General features: G+C 51.2%; 5 protein-coding genes across 5 annotated transcripts; 2 read left to right on the forward strand and 3 right to left on the reverse strand.

Annotated features, from left to right (window-relative positions):
- Nucleotides 1-801: 801 nt before the first annotated feature.
- LOC108864521 (mucin-5AC) lies at nt 802-3,676 on the reverse strand. Its single transcript, XM_029112069.1, has 4 exons — nt 3,539-3,676; nt 3,200-3,429; nt 1,246-3,073; nt 802-1,140 (listed from the first exon to the last, which is right to left on the reverse strand). The coding sequence occupies exons 1-4, from the start codon at nt 3,674-3,676 to the stop codon at nt 877-879; spliced, it is 2,460 nt and encodes an 819-aa protein (XP_028967902.1). The 3' UTR covers nt 802-876.
- A 3,072-nt stretch (nt 3,677-6,748) lies between these two features.
- Nucleotides 6,749-10,413, forward strand: LOC100903516 (putative ATP-dependent DNA helicase Q1). The gene is made up of 6 exons (XM_018640343.2): nt 6,749-6,895; nt 7,792-7,968; nt 8,097-8,235; nt 8,414-8,538; nt 8,619-8,849; nt 9,090-10,413. The coding sequence occupies exons 2-6, from the start codon at nt 7,813-7,815 to the stop codon at nt 10,272-10,274; spliced, it is 1,836 nt and encodes a 611-aa protein (XP_018495859.2). The 5' UTR covers nt 6,749-6,895; nt 7,792-7,812; the 3' UTR covers nt 10,275-10,413.
- On the reverse strand, nt 10,398-16,052 carry Flo2 (flotillin-2). Its single transcript, XM_003745383.2, has 7 exons — nt 15,538-16,052; nt 13,618-13,796; nt 13,044-13,514; nt 12,739-12,953; nt 12,451-12,646; nt 12,230-12,364; nt 10,398-11,462 (listed from the first exon to the last, which is right to left on the reverse strand). Exons 1-7 carry the CDS (start codon nt 15,584-15,586, stop codon nt 11,433-11,435), a joined length of 1,275 nt encoding a protein of 424 aa, XP_003745431.1. The 5' UTR covers nt 15,587-16,052; the 3' UTR covers nt 10,398-11,432.
- A 751-nt stretch (nt 16,053-16,803) lies between these two features.
- On the forward strand, nt 16,804-19,767 carry Pp4-19C (protein phosphatase 19C). Its single transcript, XM_029112079.1, has 7 exons — nt 16,804-16,859; nt 17,393-17,488; nt 18,027-18,194; nt 18,413-18,628; nt 18,746-19,020; nt 19,112-19,264; nt 19,368-19,767. The coding sequence occupies exons 2-7, from the start codon at nt 17,486-17,488 to the stop codon at nt 19,495-19,497; spliced, it is 945 nt and encodes a 314-aa protein (XP_028967912.1). The 5' UTR covers nt 16,804-16,859; nt 17,393-17,485; the 3' UTR covers nt 19,498-19,767.
- On the reverse strand, nt 19,754-22,084 carry LOC100903660 (integrator complex subunit 10). Its single transcript, XM_029112078.1, has 2 exons — nt 21,845-22,084; nt 19,754-21,737 (listed from the first exon to the last, which is right to left on the reverse strand). Exons 1-2 carry the CDS (start codon nt 22,044-22,046, stop codon nt 20,035-20,037), a joined length of 1,905 nt encoding a protein of 634 aa, XP_028967911.1. The 5' UTR covers nt 22,047-22,084; the 3' UTR covers nt 19,754-20,034.
- Between the last annotated feature and the right edge of the window lie 825 nt (nt 22,085-22,909).

Consider the following 22,909-nt stretch of genomic DNA (forward strand, 5'->3'; position numbering starts at 1 on the left):
CTCTCTGCCCGGATCAAACTTTGAAAGAAAGGAGGCCTCGACATCGGACCACAGTCTGATTGCAGCGCTTCCGAGACCTCATTGGAACCTGCCGGTCCACTGAATCCTCGTCTAGAACACCTCGATCTCGGCTCTTCGCTTCATGTCGATGCTCGGATTGCGGGCATTATGCATGCATGTGAGTGGGCATAATTCCACCGAGCTGGGAAGGGTATTGAGAACTCTGTCTTTATTGGATTAATCGATGTAAGGTAGACAACTTCACAATTCGATACACCAGTGTCTATGTAGAACTGTCCGTTCGGAGCTGGCGCTCCAGTCGATCCCTGACGTCATCCTCGCGGCATGAGCCCGAAGCTCCGAAACTCGACATCTGATCCTGTGAACATGACGGAACGCCCCTCCGCTCGATCGTAGGTCTGAGGTTTCTAAGAGCTCGATCTCTCACGTCCGAAAGTCCCTCCGGGTCCTTGGATCATGGAAACGCAAAATTTTCTTCCCATGGCTCGCGATAGCTCCGGCTCCGACCATACCTACATAATATGTATCTACATCATTGTACCAAGTCTTTGAAATATTGCTTCGATTGCTCTCCATTGCGGAAATTCTCGGAGCATCGATGGTAGTCAGACGGATCGGATCGCGCTCGTTTCTGGGATGGAGATTCGAAACCGTGATTGGCGGAGACTACGGCCCGCGCGTGTTCGCTTCCGCGAGTAAGATTAGAGCGGGCTTCTTCCGCCTCTGGAGCCGACAGCGTAAAGAATAATACCTAGATAATCACAATGCTTGTGCTATCTCGTAAGATTCTCAGTTCGCGCGACAACCCGAAGAGCGCTCCCCGAAATCACGATCAGAGCATGCGAGTCAGTCGTCTCACGCGGTGCCCCCATCCACCGTGAGAGGGGGGGGAGTGACGGGTGGTGTACGTGTAATCTGCGTCGGCATGAAAACCTGGGCTTCGATGCGCTGTAGCTCATCTTCAGGACGTTTTGTAATATCAACGCGACACATAGGGCAGCGTTTGTCTGCGCGGAACCATTGATCGATGCAAGCCGCATGGAATAGGTGCATGCAAGGTAGTCTCCGCACTTCTTCTTCGACTTCGTAGTCGGTCAGACAGATCGAACACCTCACACCCTACGGAGAGAGAGACAACGATGAGAACGTCGGCGAGGAGCGCTTTTCCGGAAAGGAAGCGATGAATTTTCTCGATTTCGAAATTATTTCCATCTTTGAACTTACCTCCTTCATGTCTTCTATCTTCAAATTGTACTTGACGGTGAAATTGTCAATCACAGCGCTTATAATGCCCATCATCGAAGGGATCGGGCTGACGGGTGGGAAACTGCCGAGGGGCATGGAAGATCTAGCGGTCGCCAGCACCCCCAACCGCAGGAAATCACTATGGTTCATCGGCCTCTCGAAATACGTTCTCGATGGGTCGCCCAGCGGTAGGGGCAGATGGGGCGGAGGAGGAGGAGGCTGCGCCGGAGCGACGCGACTCGCCAGACGGTAAGGATTATACGACGCGAAGTAATCTGGCGGGGGACAACTGCATTCGGACATCGTGCGCCGAGGCTGCAGAGGTCTTCGATTTCTGCCCGACTGGTTGGCGCTTGAAGTGGACGGTGCCGGAGACGCTGCGCTGGCTACTGTCGATGATGATGATGAGGAAGCTAATAATGAATTTAAGGATGAAGGTACGGAAGCGGACGAAGAGGTTACGTTCGGTATGACTTGCGGCGCGGCTCCAGAAGTTGAGGGGATGGCCGTTTGTTGCTGCTGACGGAGATTGCCGTAGAACTCGAATGGAGAAGCCGCCGAACGTGCCGGGAAGGATGGCCACTCGCTTCTTGCGGCAGCCGCCGCAGCCGCAGCGACCGCCGCTACGACCGCTACATGCGAGCCCGGAGGCACGGGAGCTGCCGAGGGAGTTGAGAGAAGGGTCGGGGACGTTGAGGATTGTGGAGCCGCAGCCGAGGGAGATACGGCAGCCGACGACGATGGCCAAGTGCGAACGTATGGATTTTTCGAGAAGATGTAGGCGTTGTTACCGCGTATGCGGTGATGGTGGTGGTGATGATGATGGTGGTGATGGTGGTGATGATGATTGGATGGTAATGACGATGATGACGATGGAGACGATGGGAACGGTACTTGAGTCGAAATGAATCTTTGGAGCTCTGCACGATTTTGTTGCTGTTCCCACAGAGCATTTTGGCGGAAGTTCGAGCTCAGACGTGCAGGTCTCACCACAGCTGCTGGCACGGCGCTTGGAGCCGGATTCGCCGCGGTCGAGTGCGCCGAGGCGGCAACGGTATTGCTACAAACTTGGGCAGACATTGTCGGAGGGGTTCGGCTGGGGAGATTTACATAAGGAGCCACTGAAACAGGAGTGTAATTCATGGCGGCAGATTCGCCGTGAACATCCGATCCTTCTGTCGCCGCGGCCGCCGCCGCACGTGGAGAAGCACCCGTGAGCGCGACACTGAGGGTTGATCCATCGCGGAGTCTGATGATTGTTGGTTCCATCGGAGAGTTGTGATTATCGGTGGGGCGCGAATTCAAGGCCCGACAGCGGTATCCGTGTCTACGTCGACCGCATTGGCACACATCATCGAAGTTGGATAGGCAGCATGAGCAATGGTGATATCTCGCTTGGGGCTCTATTCCCAAGACGCGCGAAGGCGCTCCCTCACTCCTCGGCGTTGAGGCCGCAAACTCCGCCGTCGTGATGATGGGTGAGCTGTTTGTAACCTCTCGGGTTCGTGGCGATGAAGGAGAAGAATTGCTTGCCGCTCCGACATTCAGCTCAATCGGCAATGACCCCGTATTCGCAGGGATTTGCTGCTGAGAAGTTGCGGCATCCGCAGAAACTATTATGGCAGTGGCGTTCTGAGGCGCAGCTTGACTACTTCGAGCTTCAGGCTGATGGTTTTCAGAGTTTGTTGCGTCGTTCGACCCGGATGCCGAAGGCTTGGAAAGTTCTTCGTCGCTGTCATTGGTGAGATCTACTACGTCGTGCGAAGGAATCGGCACCGGCCGGTATAGGGATGTACTCTGGAATTTTCTGAGAGAAACACGATTAATTGCATTGCTTATTTTTGAGGGAGACACAGCCAGCTTTTCGGTCGGTCGGTCGGTCGATGCCCAGATAATAATGAACCCACAAAATGCGTTTAACATTCGCGCCTACCTTCTCATAAGTTTCCGTAGACGCTGACGTCTAGCGGTATGGAAACTAGGTCTGTGCTGAATGAGTACTTCTCTCGATGGCGGCCTCAATATTTCTACAGTTGAAGATCCCTCAGACGATGAGTCTGTGCTTTCCGTGGCTCCGCTCGATGCGGTCCTCGAGACTCCGTGATCCCGACTCGTTCCAGCAGGTACAAGATGACTATCGCCTGAACCTGAAGAGCGTCCGGCCTAGAAGAAGAATAATTGAGAATCGATCATTATTGATGATGAGGGAAGATGGATTCTTCTCAAAGGATCGCGACGACTTGCCGCACGGAACATTACATCGAGTACGTACCTTGACTAATCGGCATTGACCGTTTTCCGATTCGGAGTCGTCGAGAGCGGGCCGCCGCAGATTTCGCGGAGGAACGTACACGGCTCCTGTCAGTAGGGAACGGGAGTCTCCGTCGTCGCTGCTAGACGACGAGTGCATTGTCGTAGACGGTTGCTCGCTAGACGTTGTCGACTCCTCGTCCGAATCCGAGCTGATGAACGACGTTTGCTGGAGACACTTCGTGGATTAGACCTCGACAGAGAAAAAAAGCCCCCTCTACAGACTTCAACGCCGAGCGTCGCAGGTTTTTCGGCGAGAGTCCTCAATGGCGGAGGGCTGCGGGAGGCTCTCCTTCATACTGTTTCGTGAGGACGGCTCTCACGAGAGGGCTCACGGAGCCAAGAGATTGCATGGAAGCATCCGATATGATTAGCGAGGAGATAATTTTCAAATCTTGCGAGATTATTGGGGAAATCTACCAGCATGTATCGCATGAGTTCCGCCTATTCAGCGCAATCGACTGAGAATTGCGTGCTCCCGCCGAGCGAGTAGCGGGGAAATCAAGACTGGAGTAAAGAGTTTCTCCGGACGTCATGCAATTCGGAGGGGTGACGAAATGTCTAGAAGTCTGAGGGAGCGGGCGAGAGGTCTACGCAAGACTGATAGCAACATTGAAAACGTTTGTGAGCAGGCCAGCCGACCGGAGCCCAGGAGGTCGCTTTCCAGCATATCGGTGAAAGTTTTCAGGACGGAGGAATTATTTATCCAATCAAGGGCTGGAACATATAATTGTTTCCCTTCTCACGGCCGTCCTAGCGACGGCGAGGGAGGGAACAAGTTTGGGGGCTCCTGCATCCTCTAAGAGATGGAGGTCAAGAGGAGATGCAGTAACTTAATCGCGGGACGAGTCGATAGTAGGCGCGTCGCCAAGGAGCACCTCCGACACAGTGATGTGAGTCGCACGCGATAACTATCTCCCGTAGAATTTCGCTTGAGCGCGACAATCTCTATAGTACAAGGAAAGTCAGCGCACGGTCATTTCGGCTCAGCGCTTCGAGGATTCCAGCGAGTCCTGACCGCACATGACTCATGTCCGAGGCAGGCCGAGGTATCGCTCCCCTACCCGGAACAATGACCCCTCCCCGCAAGAACAGTTCCGAGTCGTTGGTCAGAGCTCTGTTCACAAGACTTCAACATGCTCGGCTAAACCTAAAGGTGAGAGCCATGTCACAGAGCTTGATGCCCTACTCCTTATGAGCTCATTCGAGATATGTATACGGTTCTCCTCATCCGAAACATTGGCTTTTCCCTCCGAGAGATCCCGCGCCCCCCGGCCTAGACGGGATCTCCATCTACACTCATGGATCGCCTCGCGTTGGGAAACTTTGATCGGAGGATAGCGAGGTCAAAGTTCGTGCTGGTCGGAATGCTCGAACAAGTCACACAGCCGCCGAGAGCAAACGCTTTCGTTGCTCGGCTCTTCGATACCAACACAAACATTGGGCTAAGGCCTCCGCAAAAAGCCTCATCCCGGAGTTCATCACGACGAGCAGTACACGTTCGAATCATCAGAACTCGTGCAGTAAACTCTTCACGAGTAGAATCGCTCTCGTATGACAGCATACGCAGGGCTACCAAAACTGTTTTTATCGTTCAACCGATCGAGCATCAGGCGTCTCTGCTGTCGCCGTCCATCATTTCCGAGAAGACCAATGGAATGGCATAGGATACCTCCGTTCGGGCAGCGGATGCCTTAATGTCTCATCGATCCGGGGGAAAACAATCAAGCATTTTGAATGATATCGAACCCGACTCACCTCGTTGCTCGATTCGAAAGAAGGGATCTTCTCCATGTTCCAGCTCAAGTGTTCAAGACTAGAACAGCATGAGTGCGTCGATCAGGCCCAGAGCTCCCCTCCAAAATGCTTCCCGAGGGCGACCGAGCTTCGATGGCCCGATTTTTGTTCGAGGGACTCCTTCGCCAGCCGAGGAAAAAAACCCCTACAGCAATAATCTAGCTATAGCGAACAAGACAAGAGGGACACAGCAGCTGCAGCAGCGGGCGAAGGCACCTGATGCGGTCCTCCGCTATTGAGCTGTCTGCTCATTGCTATCGCCATGGAATACAGAGCCGGGGGCTTCTGAAAGCGCGGCAAGCAGACGCGTTCTTCCGAAAATCGCTTCGGAAGACTACAATAGCATGAAAGAGTTTACATCGCTCCGGGGTCTCTCCGAGCGGCATGGAGAAGCAAATATCCTCAGTTCCAGGAGAACTCAAGGAGGATTCCTGACGATGATCTTTACCAGATATCTCGAGAGACGAGAAGGGAGCGGGGATCCTCTCCTCATCATCCATTAGATCGCGATCAGAGGCGTCGATGCTCTGGTATTGGATGTTTCCGTTTCAGAGGAGCTCGAGCAAAGTTTCTGGCCTCTCGAATCCTCAAATCCAGGAGCTTCGTCGCCTGGATCCGCGTCTGCCTTGCAGTCCATCGAGTCGAAGACGACCCTCCATTCGCTCCCTTGACTTCCTCGTCCCTATACCGCAATGACGAAAGATGCTCCGCACTAAACCTTTCGACTCCAATTCGGCGATGGAGCGAGTCAAGAATCTTGAGGACTCTTTCTCGGTAGAATGGGATCTTGTTTCCTTCAACCTCGAACAGCGAACTCAACGTTTCCACGGAAGATCCGTCGCATAGGTAGACTCTCGTCGACTCCATGATCGAGTCTTATGCTTCTTCGCTCTTCCTGGACATCCGGTGAAGCACCGATTCCCACACCGCTGAGACGGATGATTTTTCAACATCGCTCAATAAGCTGATTCCAAGAGTTCGGTCTACATCCTTAATTCGCTTGCAATCGCGAGCTCATACTCTGCGTAACAGCCAACACTATGCTTCTGGACATACGTGGAGCCTCCAGCGGAGGTTGCGGGATGAAACTCGTCTGAAATGTTGACTTCTGAAATACGTCGGACGAAACAAGTGAATTGACGGAACAATTTGTATCATCGCCCAGGAATGGCGTATGCTTTTCAAAATGCTTCTCGGTGATAATCGATGATTCAAGGAAGTTCCCATCGTACGCTTCATGTATTTACACATATATAAAACAGCCTACAGGTCCTAGGGCCGCCGTGGTGGATTCTTCCCATCTCGCATAGCTCGGGTGAAAGTTCTACGAAGTCGAAAAGCGAGTCACTGATTTCAAGCGAAGATCACCATCAGCATCTGGTGGTGCTGCTGATGGTGGTCATCTGCCTTCAATCTTCGAACGAGCTCTCAGGTCTGCGCTCCTCAAGGAATCATGTAGGCAGCGCGACGCAGCGACCTTTTTTCCGCGCTCTCCGCCGTTCCCTAGGAATGTATACGTAAGGTAAAAGGTTTTCTTGCACGTATGAGAGTGAGACTCTCGCCCCGAAGAGTCAGCATTACTTGGAGTGAATGCCGGGATGCCGGCGCGGATTCGAATGAGCGGTTGCACTAGCGGCCTAGACTCGTTGAGTGTCTCGGCGAGTGCGTTTCGCAGGGATTGGACGCGATCCCAGTGAGAACCTTGAGAGAACTCATCTTTCATTGTAAGCGAAGCCTTGGCAAGCCTGAATGGACGATCTATCCTTTCATTCTCCCCCGCTAAACGAGTATCCAATGGTTGGGTCCTGTCCTAACTCGACCAGTCCGAGTGATGGAGGACCGTAATTGATAAGAAATCATTCGCCGCTGGATTCGACAAGCTCCCATCATGTGCAAAATGAGTTTGATATTCCCAACAAGAATTGTGAATAATCATCACTCAGCCGTGATTTGAAGGAGAAGTACATATGCGAGAATAAATGCTCATGCTGGTAATCATTTTGTACCGGATCTGAGGAAAGCCCGAACCAAGCTCTGTTCCTTACGAAGAGCTCTCTCGTGAGACACTCGGACCTCAGGGCCATCAACGTTCACTAAGAGAATCGGAAAAAAACAGTTCATTTTAGTATCGGAAATTGCTTGACAAAACTTACAACAATTGACGATTCCGGAAATCGTGAATGAGTAAGTCATTGTTCTTATAGAAAACAAAAACGAGAAGTATCGCAGTTGCGCAGACCGGGGTGAAAAACGGTATACTGGGGTGCGAGGCTGGTGCTCAGAAACTCGTAGTGAGCAGACGTTAGAGTGAATGCATATACGAAGGGTCGAGAAGACTCGGGGGAGGGGAGCTCCGATTTCTTTCTCGTCGAAAGAGAGATCCCAACACGATAAGGCAATCTTGATGACGTCGCCCAGATTTGGACCTCGGTGCTCCACATGGCTCGTACGCCTGATCTGGGCGCCGAAAAGGAGCGAATCCTGGGTATTGACAAGTTGCTGGAGGAGCTTCGGCGGAAGATACGAACGCTGCGTCTAGAAGAACGAGCGTTGGAAAATGAACGTAGAGAACTCCAGGAAGTCATCAAAGCCAAGGTGAGCGGGCGTCACTGCCGATCACAATTCATTTGATTCTATTCGATACCTCGAAAATTATATGCCTGGGATTGTCGTTAGTGGCAGAATTCCGGTTCCCGCGCGCTGTTATCATCGGTGCTTTCCAGACCATTCGGAAAGATGGCTCTCAGTTCAAGGATGTGGACTTTCCGTGGTCTGGGCCCATCAGGAGCATCATCGCAGACACATTCAAGATCCCGGCCTTCCGCGGATCGCAAGAGGCGGCTATCAACTGCATTCTGTCTGGTTAGCGGCTCGATATCAACGAGATGACGACCTTATTAATTGCGTCGAGATGATTGGAGGTGGTGGGATCTGCGAAGACCCTTCCGAATTTGAAGCTGCTGTCGGATGGGCATGTCTCCATACGTGGTTTTCTCGAATGCGGTCAAGATGAGGCTTCACGCACAGAATTCCTCCATAGGCAAGGACTGCATCGTCATCATGCCTACCGCGGCTGGAAAGAGCCTTATCTATCAGCTATCGTCCTTCTATCTCCAAGGACTGACGCTTGTTGTAACACCCCTCATCTCTTTGATGGAGGATCAGGTGAGCGGAACATTGAAGCGCATGCACCAGCGTGCAAAGCCCTCCGCTCCTGTCGCGCTCAAGTGATGAGCTCTTCTCAGGTAACCCAAGTCTCCGTAAGATACCCCGCCCTCCCAGTCGGCAGTCTCCATTCGCAACTGACTCGAGAGCAGACATCGGCGACTCTCAAGCGAATGCTTTTCCCATCACCGGCGGAGGTCACGCTCCTCTTATACGTGACCCCGGAACGCCTGGCGAAATCCAAGCTCTTCATGACGAAGCTGCAGAAATGCTGGGAGATGAAGAAACTGAAGCTGATCGCGATCGATGAGGTTAGTTAAGAAGCTTCTGCTTCATTTGAGCCCTCCCCACCAGGGGCGGTCGCACATTTTTTCCTTGGAGGGGGCTGGGTTCGGATCTTCATGGGGATTTGAATCTAGATTCGCGACCCGCTCGTTTACTCAAGCATTTCGAGGCAATGTCCTGGGGCTAGGAAGGGGGCAGGCACGCAGCCCCGAGGCGGATACGCTAAGGCATCACCACAGTTCGAGCGGGATATTTTTCTCCCACAGGTGCACTGCTGTTCGCAATGGGGACACGACTTCCGACCTGACTACAATTACCTCGGCATCCTGAAGAAACAGTTCCCAGGAGTACCCCTAATCGGACTAACTGCCACGGCGTCCCAGAGCATTACTTCGGACGTTATTAGCATGTTGAACCTCGATCAAGATGTGGTCGTACTCCGAGACTCCTTCGATCGACCGAATCTGCGGTATTCGGTCAAGAACGATACCGATGATATCACTGCAGCGATAGGTAACCTCATAAGAAATGAATACGCCGGTCAGAGCGGTATCATCTACTGTTTCTCGATCCGTGAAGCTGAGCAGGTGGCCAGATGCCTCGTATCGGATTTCGGCATCTCGGCTGACGCCTATCACGCTAACCTCGAAGCTGAACGAAGATCTCGAGTCCATCGGAAATGGTCGACCGGTAGTATACAAGTTGTCGTTGCCACGATTGCTTTCGGCATGGGTATCGACAAGGGTGATGTTCGTTTCGTCATCCACTATTCGATCCCCAAATCACTGGAAAATTATTATCAAGAGTCTGGTCGAGCTGGCCGTGACGGCGAGCCCGCAGACTGCATAGTATTTTTCAAATTTCAAGATATTTTCCGGCAGTCTTCCATGGTCCTTTCGGAAAAAGCTGGAGTGCGCAATCTCTACAACGTCGTGAACTATTGTCTCGATACAATTCACTGTAGACGCCTCCTCCTGGCTAAATATTTTTGTGACGGAACATCGTTCTCAGGCACATCCTGCGGGCAGACCGAGCAACGCTGTGACAATTGCTCTCGTGTCAAGCAGACTAGAACGATAGACATTTCGAGATATGTCGTGCTGATGAGCGAGGCCATTGAAGAGGCTCAAACGACGGGGGTTCGCTTGACGGGCAACAAGCTTGTGGACGTACTCCGAAAAAAGACGAAATCGTTGCCCAAAGCTCAATTTGAGCAACTCGTTGCGTGGTGTTTGTGCCAAGGTTTTCTGGAAGAGAAATACCACTTCACGCCTTATTCGACGATTCCGTTTCTAGTATCTGGCTCGAAGATGAATGGCGTCGTCGCCGGGAAAGCCTCTGTGGAAATGGAAACGAATCTTTCAAGTCCCGACCCAAACGTTCCGGCCGATGGACCCACCTCATCCAGCAGAGCACACAAAAGGAAACGCGCGGCGCTACTGGAAAATTGAGTCCGATCACCTCATGGCGGAATGTGTGATAGGCGACTGTCCAAAGTTATGAAATTCAGGATCTCAAAACGTTTTGGCAACGGCTCGAGACGGAACCACTGACTCCTCGAAAGTTGGATTATAAAGTTTATTGAAACGTCAGAGAATCGTTGACTCTTCTTTCCACCCATGCCATGGATGCTCCATGATTCCGGTAGTTCTCCATAATTCCAAAATCTCGCGGAACTCAGAAGGTCGAACATTCGAGAGCGGACGAACTCGACCGAATTGATAGAACTTGTGGAATGATATTCTCCTCAATTTCTAGTGAACCATATCACGATTAGACAGCCGATCTCCCTCCGGGAATAATGGAAGTGGAAGAGGGGGAGGGAAGCTTGAGATGGATCGTCTTTCTGCACGATGGTTGAGTTCTTCAGCCTTTCAGAATGCTCACTAATATATCAGCAGCGATAAAAATCCAATCGTGAACACAGAAATGTCTGATTAACAAGGTGAGTCCCCTCTCGTTCAGAAAAATCATCGTGATCTCTAGGTCGAAACTCACACAAAACTCTCGCGCAGTCCACTCGCATCGTCTTGCTCACGATGGAGTTCCGTCCTAGCTTCATATTTCGAATCGATTCGTGAAGCCCAGGCCGCATCCATTCATGCGGGGTGGAAGCGAATGTACCCTCCCTCACGCGCTCGAGGCATACGCCATAGACTTGCACTTTTCCTCTGCAGATGGTGTCAGGGAAAAACCCTTCATGGCTTACAAATGTTTATGAATTAAAGTAGATACAGGTACTCCCACTGACGGAACCCATGCGCGTGGGATGATCGAAAGTGTTCCCGGAACATGCAGCTGACTGACTGAGTATTTCCCTCAATACGACGCACTCCGCAAGCTCTTTCGATCGACTAGATGGATGTTTTCGATTTCAGTGATGATAGCAGCCGAGAGAAGCTACTGGTACATGCCATCAGGGAGTCCGAAGATCATCCCGGATAAAGATGCATATGTATATATATATTCTCCATGCGGGGGATAAAAGTAGTAGAAAATTGAAATTGGCGTCTGCTTATAACGCAGCATCGATTTTAGGTGTCATGGGAATGAATATGATGGTGATGATGGGTGAAGAGGCTGTGAGGCACTTCTGTGACCGGGGCCTTCTACTTGGCGCCCGGAATCTTCGTCAAAATCTGCAAAGACAAAATTCATTGAATTCACACGCTTGAGACTCCGAGTGACTCATGGAGATGAGGTGCAGCTCAAACGTGACTCGCTGCCAACAAGAACGCAACCGACGAAACGCTCGTTTTTGAAGCATCGGAAATTGGAGATGGAGGGGAACTCGATAGCAAAGCAACTGCGGGACTGCATGGAGTGTCGCGGTGCGCTCTGGATCGGGTCTCAGTGTAAGCCTGGTCGACGAGCATCGCGAAAGCTAAAGAGCAGCTAAATTGGTGCTTGACTCGAGAAGTTCCTCAAACTTTTCTTGTCATGATCGGTAAGGAGAGGCTTCTCAAGTCGTCCACTGCGATGGTCCGGAACGAGAGCTTCAAGCTGCCACATCGCTAGACGACTCCACTCGGACGTCGAAAACCGAAGAAGTTGCATGGCCCACGCGGCCCGACAGTTTTTCGAGCACCTAAAATGGCACTCTCTCTATAGTTGTCAACGCATGCGAGATCAGTCCTTCGTCTTCTCAGCGAATTCCATATTCATCTGCCAGAAATACGTTTGAGCGTCTCCCAAGAATTCTCCCGGAAATCGAAGCAGCATTCCTTCGCCAATCAAATAGAGCGGATCATCTATCTCATTGCTGTCTGCCGGCTCAGAAACTGAGGCGATGTCACGTTTAGCGTCCACCAAAATCGGGGGCGTGATCACGGAAGCGAGGTCCCATGCTGAATCAATGAGTTCGGTTATATAGATCTCCCGACCCACCAACGAGCGTCTCGCTTACCTTAGATATATCGACACCAGTAAGGGCTTGAACTGTTGGAGGTATCTGGGAGCATAGTTTCCCGATTTCTTGCGCGGTTCGATCATCTCCGCCGAGCATGATGATTTCGTCCGTCTTAGCCAGGGGAGCAGCAACCTGTAAATAGATGATAGGTAAGTACGATTCAGTTTCAAACCTTATGATCCACCTCTCATAATTGGTTCAGTGTTTTGGGAACTCACTTCGGCAGCCAGTTTCGGTAGAGTTTCCAGAACCAACGACAGGACGGCTGCCTCGCCATACTGTTTGTAGGCTGCAGCTCTGAGTCGCATCCTTTCCGCATCAGCTTTACCTACCGCCTCTATGGCGTAGGCTTCGGCGGCACCAGTCATCTTTATCTTCTCTGCGTCACCCCTGGCATTCTCGAGAACTTGTGTGCTGTGGAGGCATCGGCAGTATTAGGAATCAGATCAGAGCGGATACTATCGATGTCAGCGAATCTGTAGGTTCCAAACGGGAAATTCACTAACCGTTTGCCCTGCGCGATCATCTCGAGACGGAAAGCTTCAGCTTCGGCCGGTAATCTAATCATGGCAGTGAGTTCTTTTTCCTTACGGAGGATTTCTTTTTCTTCGACTGCTATGTCTTTCCTCCTTTCCACGACATCAATTTCAATTTCTTCGTTACGGATTTTTTGCTTGAGCTTCGCAGCTTGCAGCTCGTAGGCGAGTTGAGCCTCGGCTTTCTGGAAGAAAAGTCAGGTGCTCGCGCCCTTTCAGTCTGTCGGTGGAATTCAGGAGGCGCAAGAAGGATGAACAAAATCGGCTGAGCATACCTTCGCGTTCACTTCTGTGTCGAATTGAGCTTTCTGAAGCTCGTACATGCGGATGGAGTCTTCGATTTTGGTGTTCGCCCCATATTTCACATCCATAGCGGACTTCTCGCACTCAGCTTCCCGGATCCCCGCGTCACGCTCTGCTTGGGCAACCCCGATATCTGCGTCCCGTTTTACGGCGGCCGTCCTGGCCTTCCCCAAAGATGTCAGATACTCGACTTGATCAAAGACATCCTTGATTGTGAACGACAGAATCTCGATACCCATGCGGCCGATGTCTGGCGCCGCAACTTCTCTCACCAGAGAAGCAAACTGATCCCTATCCCGATAGACTTCTTCCACCGTGAGCGTTCCGAGGATAGCTCGGAGATGACCTTCGAGCGTTTGGAGAATGACAATCTTGATGTGGTCAATCTCCTTGCCAAGGAACTGCTCGGCAGCGGTCGAAAGAAATTCCTGCTCGGTCATGACCTTTTACAGAGAACAAAGAAAGATATTAGTCGCCGTTCGTCCCGGGAGGCTCGATCGTATAAATGGTTTCTATGGTTCTTCCAATTTGAGGTAAATTGAGTACTTTGCATTGAGCCACCCCCGTGACGGTCAGTGGAACTCCTTGTGCTGTCTCAACGTGCTCGCAACGAGGTTTCAGGGTCATCACTTCAAGACTTAGTCGCTGAACATCCGTGACGAACCACCAAGCCCAAGCCCAACCACCGACAACCATTTTCTTCGCAGAGTTGCCGCAACATCCTCCTGCAATTTTCAAAGAAAGGGCAATGAGAGTCGTTCCTTTCGTCCAGGATTATCTCATCTTTCCTCGGGGATGTTCATGCTAATGAAGCTACAGAGAGACTATATGTCGCTCGCAAACGCGATGTCCGGAAGTTCCATCGTCTAGAATGCAGGGATCAGAGCGGAATGACCGTTCTTCGTCTTCATAAATTCACCCAAAGGGTGCTCAGGAGCTTCTACGAAGACCCATCAGGTCATGGAGAGTTCAACGAGGAAGTTCATCGAGGGAGCATCATTGCCAGTGCCGGAGACAGCCACTACTAATAGCTCCGTCACGGTATATGTTCGATCATTGTCAACAAGATGAAAGACGGAAGAATTATGCATGTCTTGCGCGATTCAATTCGTCATTTCAGGCAGGACCTAGCAGAGAACGATCCAAACAATTACTTTCTGAATAAAACTGCACGAGCGACCTGAAGAATGGAAAGGATGTGATCGATAACACGATTGTTCGCCACCCGCTCTGGAGAAGGACACGCCCGCAGCACTCATCAGAGAATCCCGTCGCTCCCAGGAGCAGTCTTCTCGATCAATTTTCTTCAAAAGAGCTGGGACGCTGATACAGGAATAAGTTTCCACCATGCATCGCCATCTATGTCTTATCGGTGGGGGGCTGCATTGAATAGACGTCGTGCTTCATGATCGCCTCCATTGCATGATTGCGACACGGGTCGGACGGAATTTCGATTATCGGTGAAGATACATTGGTAAATTGGCGATATGAGAGGACACTTCATTTTTTGTAGTTTCGTCCGCTTTTCCGAGATTTTCTGGAGAATGTCCGCTTTCCGAAATTTTCGAGGAGATACCATTCCATTGAATTCGATAGATGACATTGAATTTCTGCACAATATTCCCGGTCTCGGCACCGAGGTCCATGGTGCACGAGCATAAGCCAGGGATTGGGTCGGAAACTTTTCCCTCAGTTCACCCGAGTGTAACTCATGGGAAAAGTTGTTGGAGATTCGGAATAATTCCATGGAAGGACCAGAGACATGAAATAGACTGTCCGCTCGTCGATCCGATGCCCGCGCGGACAAAATCCTTTTTTCGGGAAGAAATGTTCCCTCATATCGCAACTCTATACATAGATCTATTCTCTCGCGAAAAATTCGAGGCGAGCCGGAGACGAACTTTTCGGCCGTGTCGGTCGCTCATGATCTGACTCTGACCTGTAGAGTCACCGTATTGCGCCTAGGGATCGATACAGCTCCGAGGACGCGAAGGCAAGCCTGAGCTATCCTGCCGTAAAATTTTATGCTTTTCAGGCGGTTTCCAAGTTCCGCAATTCCGCAGTCCAAACAGACTCGTCGATCGAGGACACGAGAAAGGCTGTACAGGAAAAACCTAGATCACTAAGGAATCGAGATCGTTGACTTAGCCATGTACATCATCGACCTTTCTGTATTGATAGGCGGGTCTAGGACATTCACTCCTTCGAGGATGATTGTATATCAGCAACGCTGGCCTGGAAGCCTCGAGTCTCATATTCGCGGCGCCAATAGAAAATATCGAGACTAGCGGGGATAGGAGTCACCGGTTAAATTCCGTTCGCCCACAAGTCGACTCCCAGAGCGAGCTCCAATCGCTCGCCGGCGCCGTAGCATCTCCATGAAGGGACTGGAGCCCCTGTCCGTCAATGAGGCCAACGCCTTACAGTCGCAATCAGAGCTCGGAACTGATGAGAATCGACACTTACCCGAAACGATGAGAGCCTCGTTAGGCCCTACGGTCTGTATATTTCCCATGGCCAGGTACCACCGGTTCGTCTTGCAGGCAGAAAACCGGCTACACTCAACGGTCGACCACCGTGGATCTGGCTATACTCGAAGAAGTTGACTCACTCTATCTCACGGAATAGCCAGCTCTATAGTAGCTATGATCGCAGTCGACGCCGCACCGTCGGTCGTCGTCGAACTCGAGTGGCGGCCGGTATATCCGAGCTTTTACGAGATTCTTCCTCCAATCGAAGGTTGAGAAAGCTCAACAGCTAAGCTGTCAACTGTGGGGGAGCAGCTGCTGAAACTTTTCATTGATAATCCACGCTGCGCATCGCGCGAGCCGTCATCGGGTCTGGCTCATCGACGGCTGCTTCTCTGACGTCGGACCCAGTCGTATCCAAGACAACTAAGATTGCTTCGATGCCTTCAGCCACTGCTTTCTCTATCCTTCCTCTCACTCACGCATGCACGCATCCACTCGCCACTATCACACAACCGCCGCTGCGCCGCCGCCTCCCAAAAGATTCGTCTGCTGCTCTGCTGCACCCACACACACAAACAACACCACTCAACTCACTCATGCCGCCGCTGCTTGACCGCTCTCTCATGGGAGACAGGAGACAGCCTCGGTTCTACTTTGGCGGGAACTTTCGAATGATGTCGCACGGACATTTGACAGTGACACAAACACGCCATCTCGGCGAATTTTCGACGCGCTTCTCCCCGGGCCGGTCGTCACCTCGAGGCCTGGGATGTGATGATATACCCCGGCTGTGAGCCCCGATCTGGTTGTGCTGGAATAATCGCCGACGTACCTACCCGGCAGCAACAGCCGGGGACTCGGAACCGATTCCGAAAAGTATCCCGTACCACGACACGAAGCGCAAAGAAAACAAGTCAAACGTCATTGAGCTGCGCCTCGATTCCCTGCGATCGACTTCCCTCACATTAAATCGTGAGGAAATCTCGAAAATACCGGGAGAGCTCATTTTCTGTACGATGAAGCCCTCGTTCGATTCGAACCAGTCCCTGGTACTCCTCGCGCTGGATGAGGCTTGTTTTTGTTGTGTTCACTTTCTGCAGCCGCTGGTGCCGCCGCCGTTGATACGTCGTGGTGCTCATCTTCTGAGTGAGGCTCGATGCTGGAGCGCTAGCGCCGTTGGTCAAAGTGCTGAAAACTCCACTGATGCTGACAGACCGGATCCAAATCGACAGCGAGTTCGGCACATTCGCGTGATTCGGTGCATTCGTGTGACCCGGAGCCACTGATAGCGCGGAGCTGCACGCGACCGAGGGGTAGGTGGCGAAATGTCAGCGAATGACTCATTCTAATACTTCACTTCCCGCTCATGTCATGACGCGAATCTTTCAGAATTTCGCAATGGGGGAATGCGAATGCCCGTCTAGCTTGTAAGAGACATCTTTTAGATGGATGAGATAGGTAGAACAGGGAGGAAATCTATTGATCGAAGCACCTTCTTGAGAGAGAGATCCACGGACTCGGCCTACTTCTCGGGTCCGTGATGCTGCGCAGCTCGTGAACCGTCGTCATGAAGTTGATGTTAGAGATGAGGGATGGCCTCGGCTCCATCCGGTATTCTCGGACTCATGGAGAAGTTGTCGAGCCCTCAGCATTCTAAGATGTGCAGTCGAACGTCCGCTCTTCTTCGATTCCAAGAGCCGATGGCCATCAGCTCGGCTGTGGTGCATCGGTTGGGGCTCACGTCAGACTTCTCCGGGCTGTCGTGTGTGACCCTCAACGCCCTGGACCGGAATCCTCATGATACGCCGGGTTTTATACCTAAAATATTTACTCTGATCTCCCCAGGGTAGGGCTCCCGCTCTTCCACCTCCACGTTCGATTAGGACAGAAATAACGCGCTCTTGTTCGAGGTCTGGGATTAAAGCGAAGATACGGACCTGTAAATGGTCTGTATGGAGATATTTGAGGGCGATCCGTTCGAGGGTGGGAATCCCGGGGGAAATCCTCCTCCCGTGTACTTATCCATGATCGGCGAAGCGGGCTGTTCGTCGACGGGAGTTCCCAATAAAATAGAACAGAATATACTTGACGCTTGACGCTCCTTTCCATCCGGAGGTTGGAGCGAGAGAGTTCTCGGGACATTAGTGCTCTAACAGGAGAACATCACGTCGGGGGCTCATTACTAATGCTCGCTTGGATCGAATGAGGCAGTGTCTCAATGGGAATCATCGGCACCGGAATTCTCGCTGCTTGAAAACAAACCACTCCCCAAATATTCGGAGCTCATGGTGTCTGTTCAATCAAGGTTCACTATCTTGAGAACCAGCGTATCCGACCGCCTCTCTGAATTTTCTCACCGCTCAGGGCGCTCTGTTTCCAGTCGCGCTACGCGACCAGCAAGAGGCTCTGTTTGTGGGTAATGTCGTAGTGATTCGGGTTCGCGAGAGGGAATGTTCCTTGACAACTGTGTATATTGTATTTCAGAGAATGGCAGATACCATGGGCTTTTCGATGTCGGATCTGGACAGACAAATAGAACAGCTCCGTCGCTGCGAGATTATCAAAGAGAGCGAGGTAAAAGCTCTATGCGCCAAAGCTCGAGAAATCCTCATCGAAGAGAGCAATGTTCAAATCGTCGACGCACCCGTCACGGTAAGTTCGAGCTCTTAGCCAATCGAGGAGGGCTTTCCTGCAAGCCTTGAGGCGGCTCTAGGCGCGTAACATCCCCTTCTTGGAGCGATTGAATTTAGCACGCTTGGTTCAAAATCGAACCCCTGACGATGATCACAAGGCGACCTAGACAAGCTTCGAGAGCAGAAGTGCCGCTAAGCGACTTCATGTGCACTCATCGAGAGATATTTGTGTTGCAGGTGTGTGGAGACATCCATGGCCAGTTCTACGATCTCAAGGAGCTGTTTCGGGTCGGGGGCGACGTTCCTGATACGAATTATCTTTTCATGGGTGATTTCGTCGATCGAGGTTTCTACTCCGTGGAAACATTCCTGCTTTTGCTTGCCCTGAAAGTAAGATATCCAGACCGGATCACCCTGATACGGGGGAATCACGAAAGTCGACAAATCACTCAAGTGAGTCTTTCGCTTCCTCTCTGTCTGAATGCAATGGATTGAAGCCTCGAAGAGGCTCCGCTCTAGCCGAGCATTCCTCAATGTTTCTCATTCGATGGTAACCAATTTCTCCGGCAGGTTTATGGCTTCTACGATGAATGTCTAAGGAAGTACAACAGTGTCACCGTTTGGCGATATTGCACGGAAATTTTCGACTATTTGTCTCTATCGGCCATCATAGACGGTAAAATATTCTGCGTGCACGGTGGTTTATCACCATCGATTCAGAGACTTGATCAGATTCGCACCATTGACCGGAAACAAGAAGTTCCTCATGATGGTCCAATGTGTGACCTCTTATGGTCTGACCCGGAGGAGACTCAAGGATGGGGCGTCAGTCCGAGAGGCGCAGGGTGAGTGTCAATATAGTTTTCTGAATGAGAAAGTGTCTACTGTCGAACACTGCGCGAGTTCACTTACTCCTATCGATGCCGCTCTCGCCAGGTACCTTTTCGGAAGTGACGTCGTGCAGCAATTCAATGCCACAAACCAAATCGATATGATATGTCGAGCGCATCAGCTCGTTATGGAAGGCTATAAATGGCATTTCAACGAATTAGTCCTGACTGTATGGTCAGCACCCAACTACTGCTACAGGTATTGCATTCAGAAGAATCCTGAAGAACTTATATGGAACTATCCCTAAATACGGACTCCCTAACTTGGTGCCATGACAACTGAAATCCCTTGTGCATTGAAGGTGCGGCAATGTTGCGGCTATACTGGAGCTGGACGAGTACCTTCAACGGGATTTCACGATATTCGAAGCGGCGCCCCAAGAGAGTCGAGGCATTCCCACGAAAAAACCTCAACCAGATTATTTCTTATAAACACGGCTCCCTACGGAACGAGCACGAGCAGTGGGCCGAAGTCCAGCCACATTTCAAGGGAGAGTATAAGCCGCCTCGCACAATCCATGTGGCACTCCTGCCAGGGTCCACAAATACGGTCGACACGGGGAGTTCGATTCGGGAAGGGAAGATCTTTTCGGGCACATCTATCTTCCGAATCGCTACTCAAACATTTCCTCAAGTTCGGCATCTGATGCACTTGTTCCACGACTCGTTTGTAAACAAATTCAACATCAATAAAGAAAATAACAATATTTCAACAACTGTTGAAGCTCAGTAAGGCAGCTAGCTCCATCCGTTATCCCTATTCATCCATTCGAAACACTGTCGATTCGCCGTAATCGAGGGAGTCTTGGGCAAGCAGGCGGCCAGAATGCAGCAATACACAGGTTTACTCTAGTCGTCGTGAACATTTATTCGCTGACCAATAACACCCAACCTCCTAAATCTCGAAACACGCGATAGCCATCGTGTCTAGTCTCGTGATGACCGACTAGGATTCCAGTATTCAAAGCCTCATTTTCCCAAGATGAGTTTCCCCTCATTCAAGAGAAACGATACGATGATCTGATCGACGTCCTCTTCAGAACGAGCCATCTGCTTCTCCATGGCCAATCGTAAGTCTTCCTTCGCCCCCCTGTTGACTCCCCTCGTGACCGTTCGTGACCTTGCTCCCAAACCCGGTGCTGGTGGCAAGAGATCAAGCTGCAAGCGACTATTCTCCAGCTCAAGGCTGGGTTGAGTTGCCAAGTAAGCGAATTCCTCGAGAATATCAGGGAGAACGATGTACGTCATGAAAAGAGGATAGGAAAACGCTTTCACTTTACGGATGTTCTCAATCAGTTGATGGAACTGAGTCTCATACGTAGGCCATTCGGACTGACAGAGTACGATTAGATGTCCCATCGCCGAATCGTCTCTCTGATCGGCGATACGATCCTTGAGACAAAGCATTATCAGACGAACACAAAATCGCAGAATTTCGACTCGAGAACAGAGAATGAAGCATAACTGGTTTGATTCGGGGACCCGCGCGCAAAAATTCCGAGCACTGGACAGTGTCGACCCGCCAGTGCTTTCACCCGATTCAGGAGCGGTCTCCGGCAGATCCGTGATTACTTCGAGAACCCGAGCTAGCGCGTTCTGCCGATCACCGGTCGCGAAGAAACAGCTTGCCAAACGGACATTCGCCGTGAGACGTTCGTGGAGCCCCGTTTTTGCCGTCACCATGAGATTGCACTGCATTCGAATGGCCTCGTCATGTTGACCATGATAAATCTTAGAGTCGATGAAGAATATTTTCGAGAACGGCCATTCCGGCAAACCAACAGTTTCCGACAGTCGGTCGAAGTCTTCCTTGTAGTTTATGAGTAAACTCCAAGTCTTCACCGCGGTCTGGAAGTGATTGATCAAAGAAAAAGCTATGTTCCCCGATAAGTGCTTGCTAGCCGAGAGCTGATTAGAGCCCCGATCGATTTTCTTCTTCTTTGGTACCTGAGGATGCGTTTCCCGAAAGTCTGTAAGCACACATCCGGGAAGATCGTCCATTACGGACGTGAAGCGACCGTAAAAATGTACAGAGCGCAGGAATAGGACCAAAGTGATGTAGAACCTTTGGATCTCGTCATCGGCAACGACTCTCGATTTCGATAGGTCGACGATACCGATGCTAGATCGAGGAACCCCGAAGCTCTTCAATCGAGACAGTTGACTGTCCGAAATGTTAGTAGTCTCGAGCAGATCGGCGAGGTTCCAATCCAGTTTTTGTGCGATTAGACGCGTCAGGTTAAACAGACGATCCCAGAGTTCTTTCGGCTCCATGGGCAAGTCTAGATATTTATCGCTGGAGCTCATGTAGCGCACGTAGAAGACTAGGGAATGCTCTAACAGCTCCACGACGAGTTTCGCCGGGAGTTGCAGTCGCGGTAAAATCAGAGGCAACACATCGCAGACAAGGAGCTTCCTGTGGATGCTCACGGGGATCTGAGACTCATTCTGATTGCTTAGTAATTCTTCAATGAGCGGGGGGCCGAGTTTCGCGGTGCTCTCTGGAAATCTCCGCATTACGAGCAACAGAAAACGACATCGTTCAGTTATGTCGATGGCATTATCGCAAACTGAGAGTAGGAGATCGTATTGGACGGCGGGAGTCATGTGTTTGAATATAGCAACAAGCTGGCGCGAAGAATCGATGACCGTCGTGCTGTCCTGTATGGCGCCTGGGGAAGAGAGACCGACAATTAATTTTTCCTCGACTCGCACTCCGACTCTTATCATGTCGGGTCATGCCGAATGGAATTCCGAGACTTCTTGGAATATTACTCACCCGCTATGGATTTCATCTCTGAGGCGAGTCCTTGTTCGCTCGGGAAAGTCGACATCAAATTTGCCAGCTCACGTGCGGCGTCGGAGCTCCGATGGGTTCCTTTGTACATGTCGTACATGGCGAACTGGATCGCGAAACTATTTGGGAAGAGCGTCTTGGCCGTGATCAGCCATGCTTCGGCTCTGAAGGGATCGTCGCACATCGATTGCTGGATGAGGTATTCCTCCGCACTAGTGGTAGCGATCCCGTGTTCCGCATGGCGAACGCCAATCATCTCGCTCTGGTCGGAGGAGAGCGATTCTCAATTGCCTATCGCCTTCTAATGTATCCTTCCAACACAGCACACTAATGAATCGGATCTACATATAGCGTCAAAATCCTACTCACTTGTTTCTGTGAGAAGTCAGCCCACCGAATTCTGTATCACAGTGTTTTCCGCCAAGGAGACGTATAACTGGTAGGGAGATACGATAGGGAGACCCTTACTCTCCTCAGTGCTCTACCGGCGGGGTCTTGGACACGTTATCCACGGTCTGGTCAGACGTGTTACCATTCATTTTGACCGTTTTAGGCTCTGGCGGAGGTTCTTCCGATCAGCTCCGAATGCAACTCGTCGGTCGCCTTGTCGCTCTCTTGTTCGATTGCGCCCGACACTTCAACCACCTTTGAGAGCCTATGGATCGCCGCCGCCGAGAGCCGCCCTCTATTTACTGAAGAGAGAGAGAGAGAAAACACCGGATGCCTCTTGTTTATTTTGCGAATGGAAGTATTCGACGGGGAGGAGGAGCGAGATGCGGCACTCTGCGTTGGTTCGATCTCTGTCATTAATCGTCTCATTGTCTGAAAAAAAGGGGCCGTTCCCTGGACAATCTTGACCCACGAAAATAATGTTTACCTATTGGAATTCCTCAATTTAGGCCGCGAGATTCCTTGGACGACTGCGTGGCCGGGCGGTAAGTCCGGCGGATTCGACTCCGTCCTGATCTCTTTATAAGCGTCACCTGGATTTTTCATGCCTGAGCCGCTCCCATTATCTGACGAAATGGATTGATGATGATGTCGGCA

This window comes from Galendromus occidentalis, unplaced genomic scaffold (assembly GCF_000255335.2).
Source record: "Galendromus occidentalis unplaced genomic scaffold, Mocc_1.1 scf7180000077483, whole genome shotgun sequence".
Taxonomy (NCBI): domain Eukaryota; kingdom Metazoa; phylum Arthropoda; class Arachnida; order Mesostigmata; family Phytoseiidae; genus Galendromus; species Galendromus occidentalis.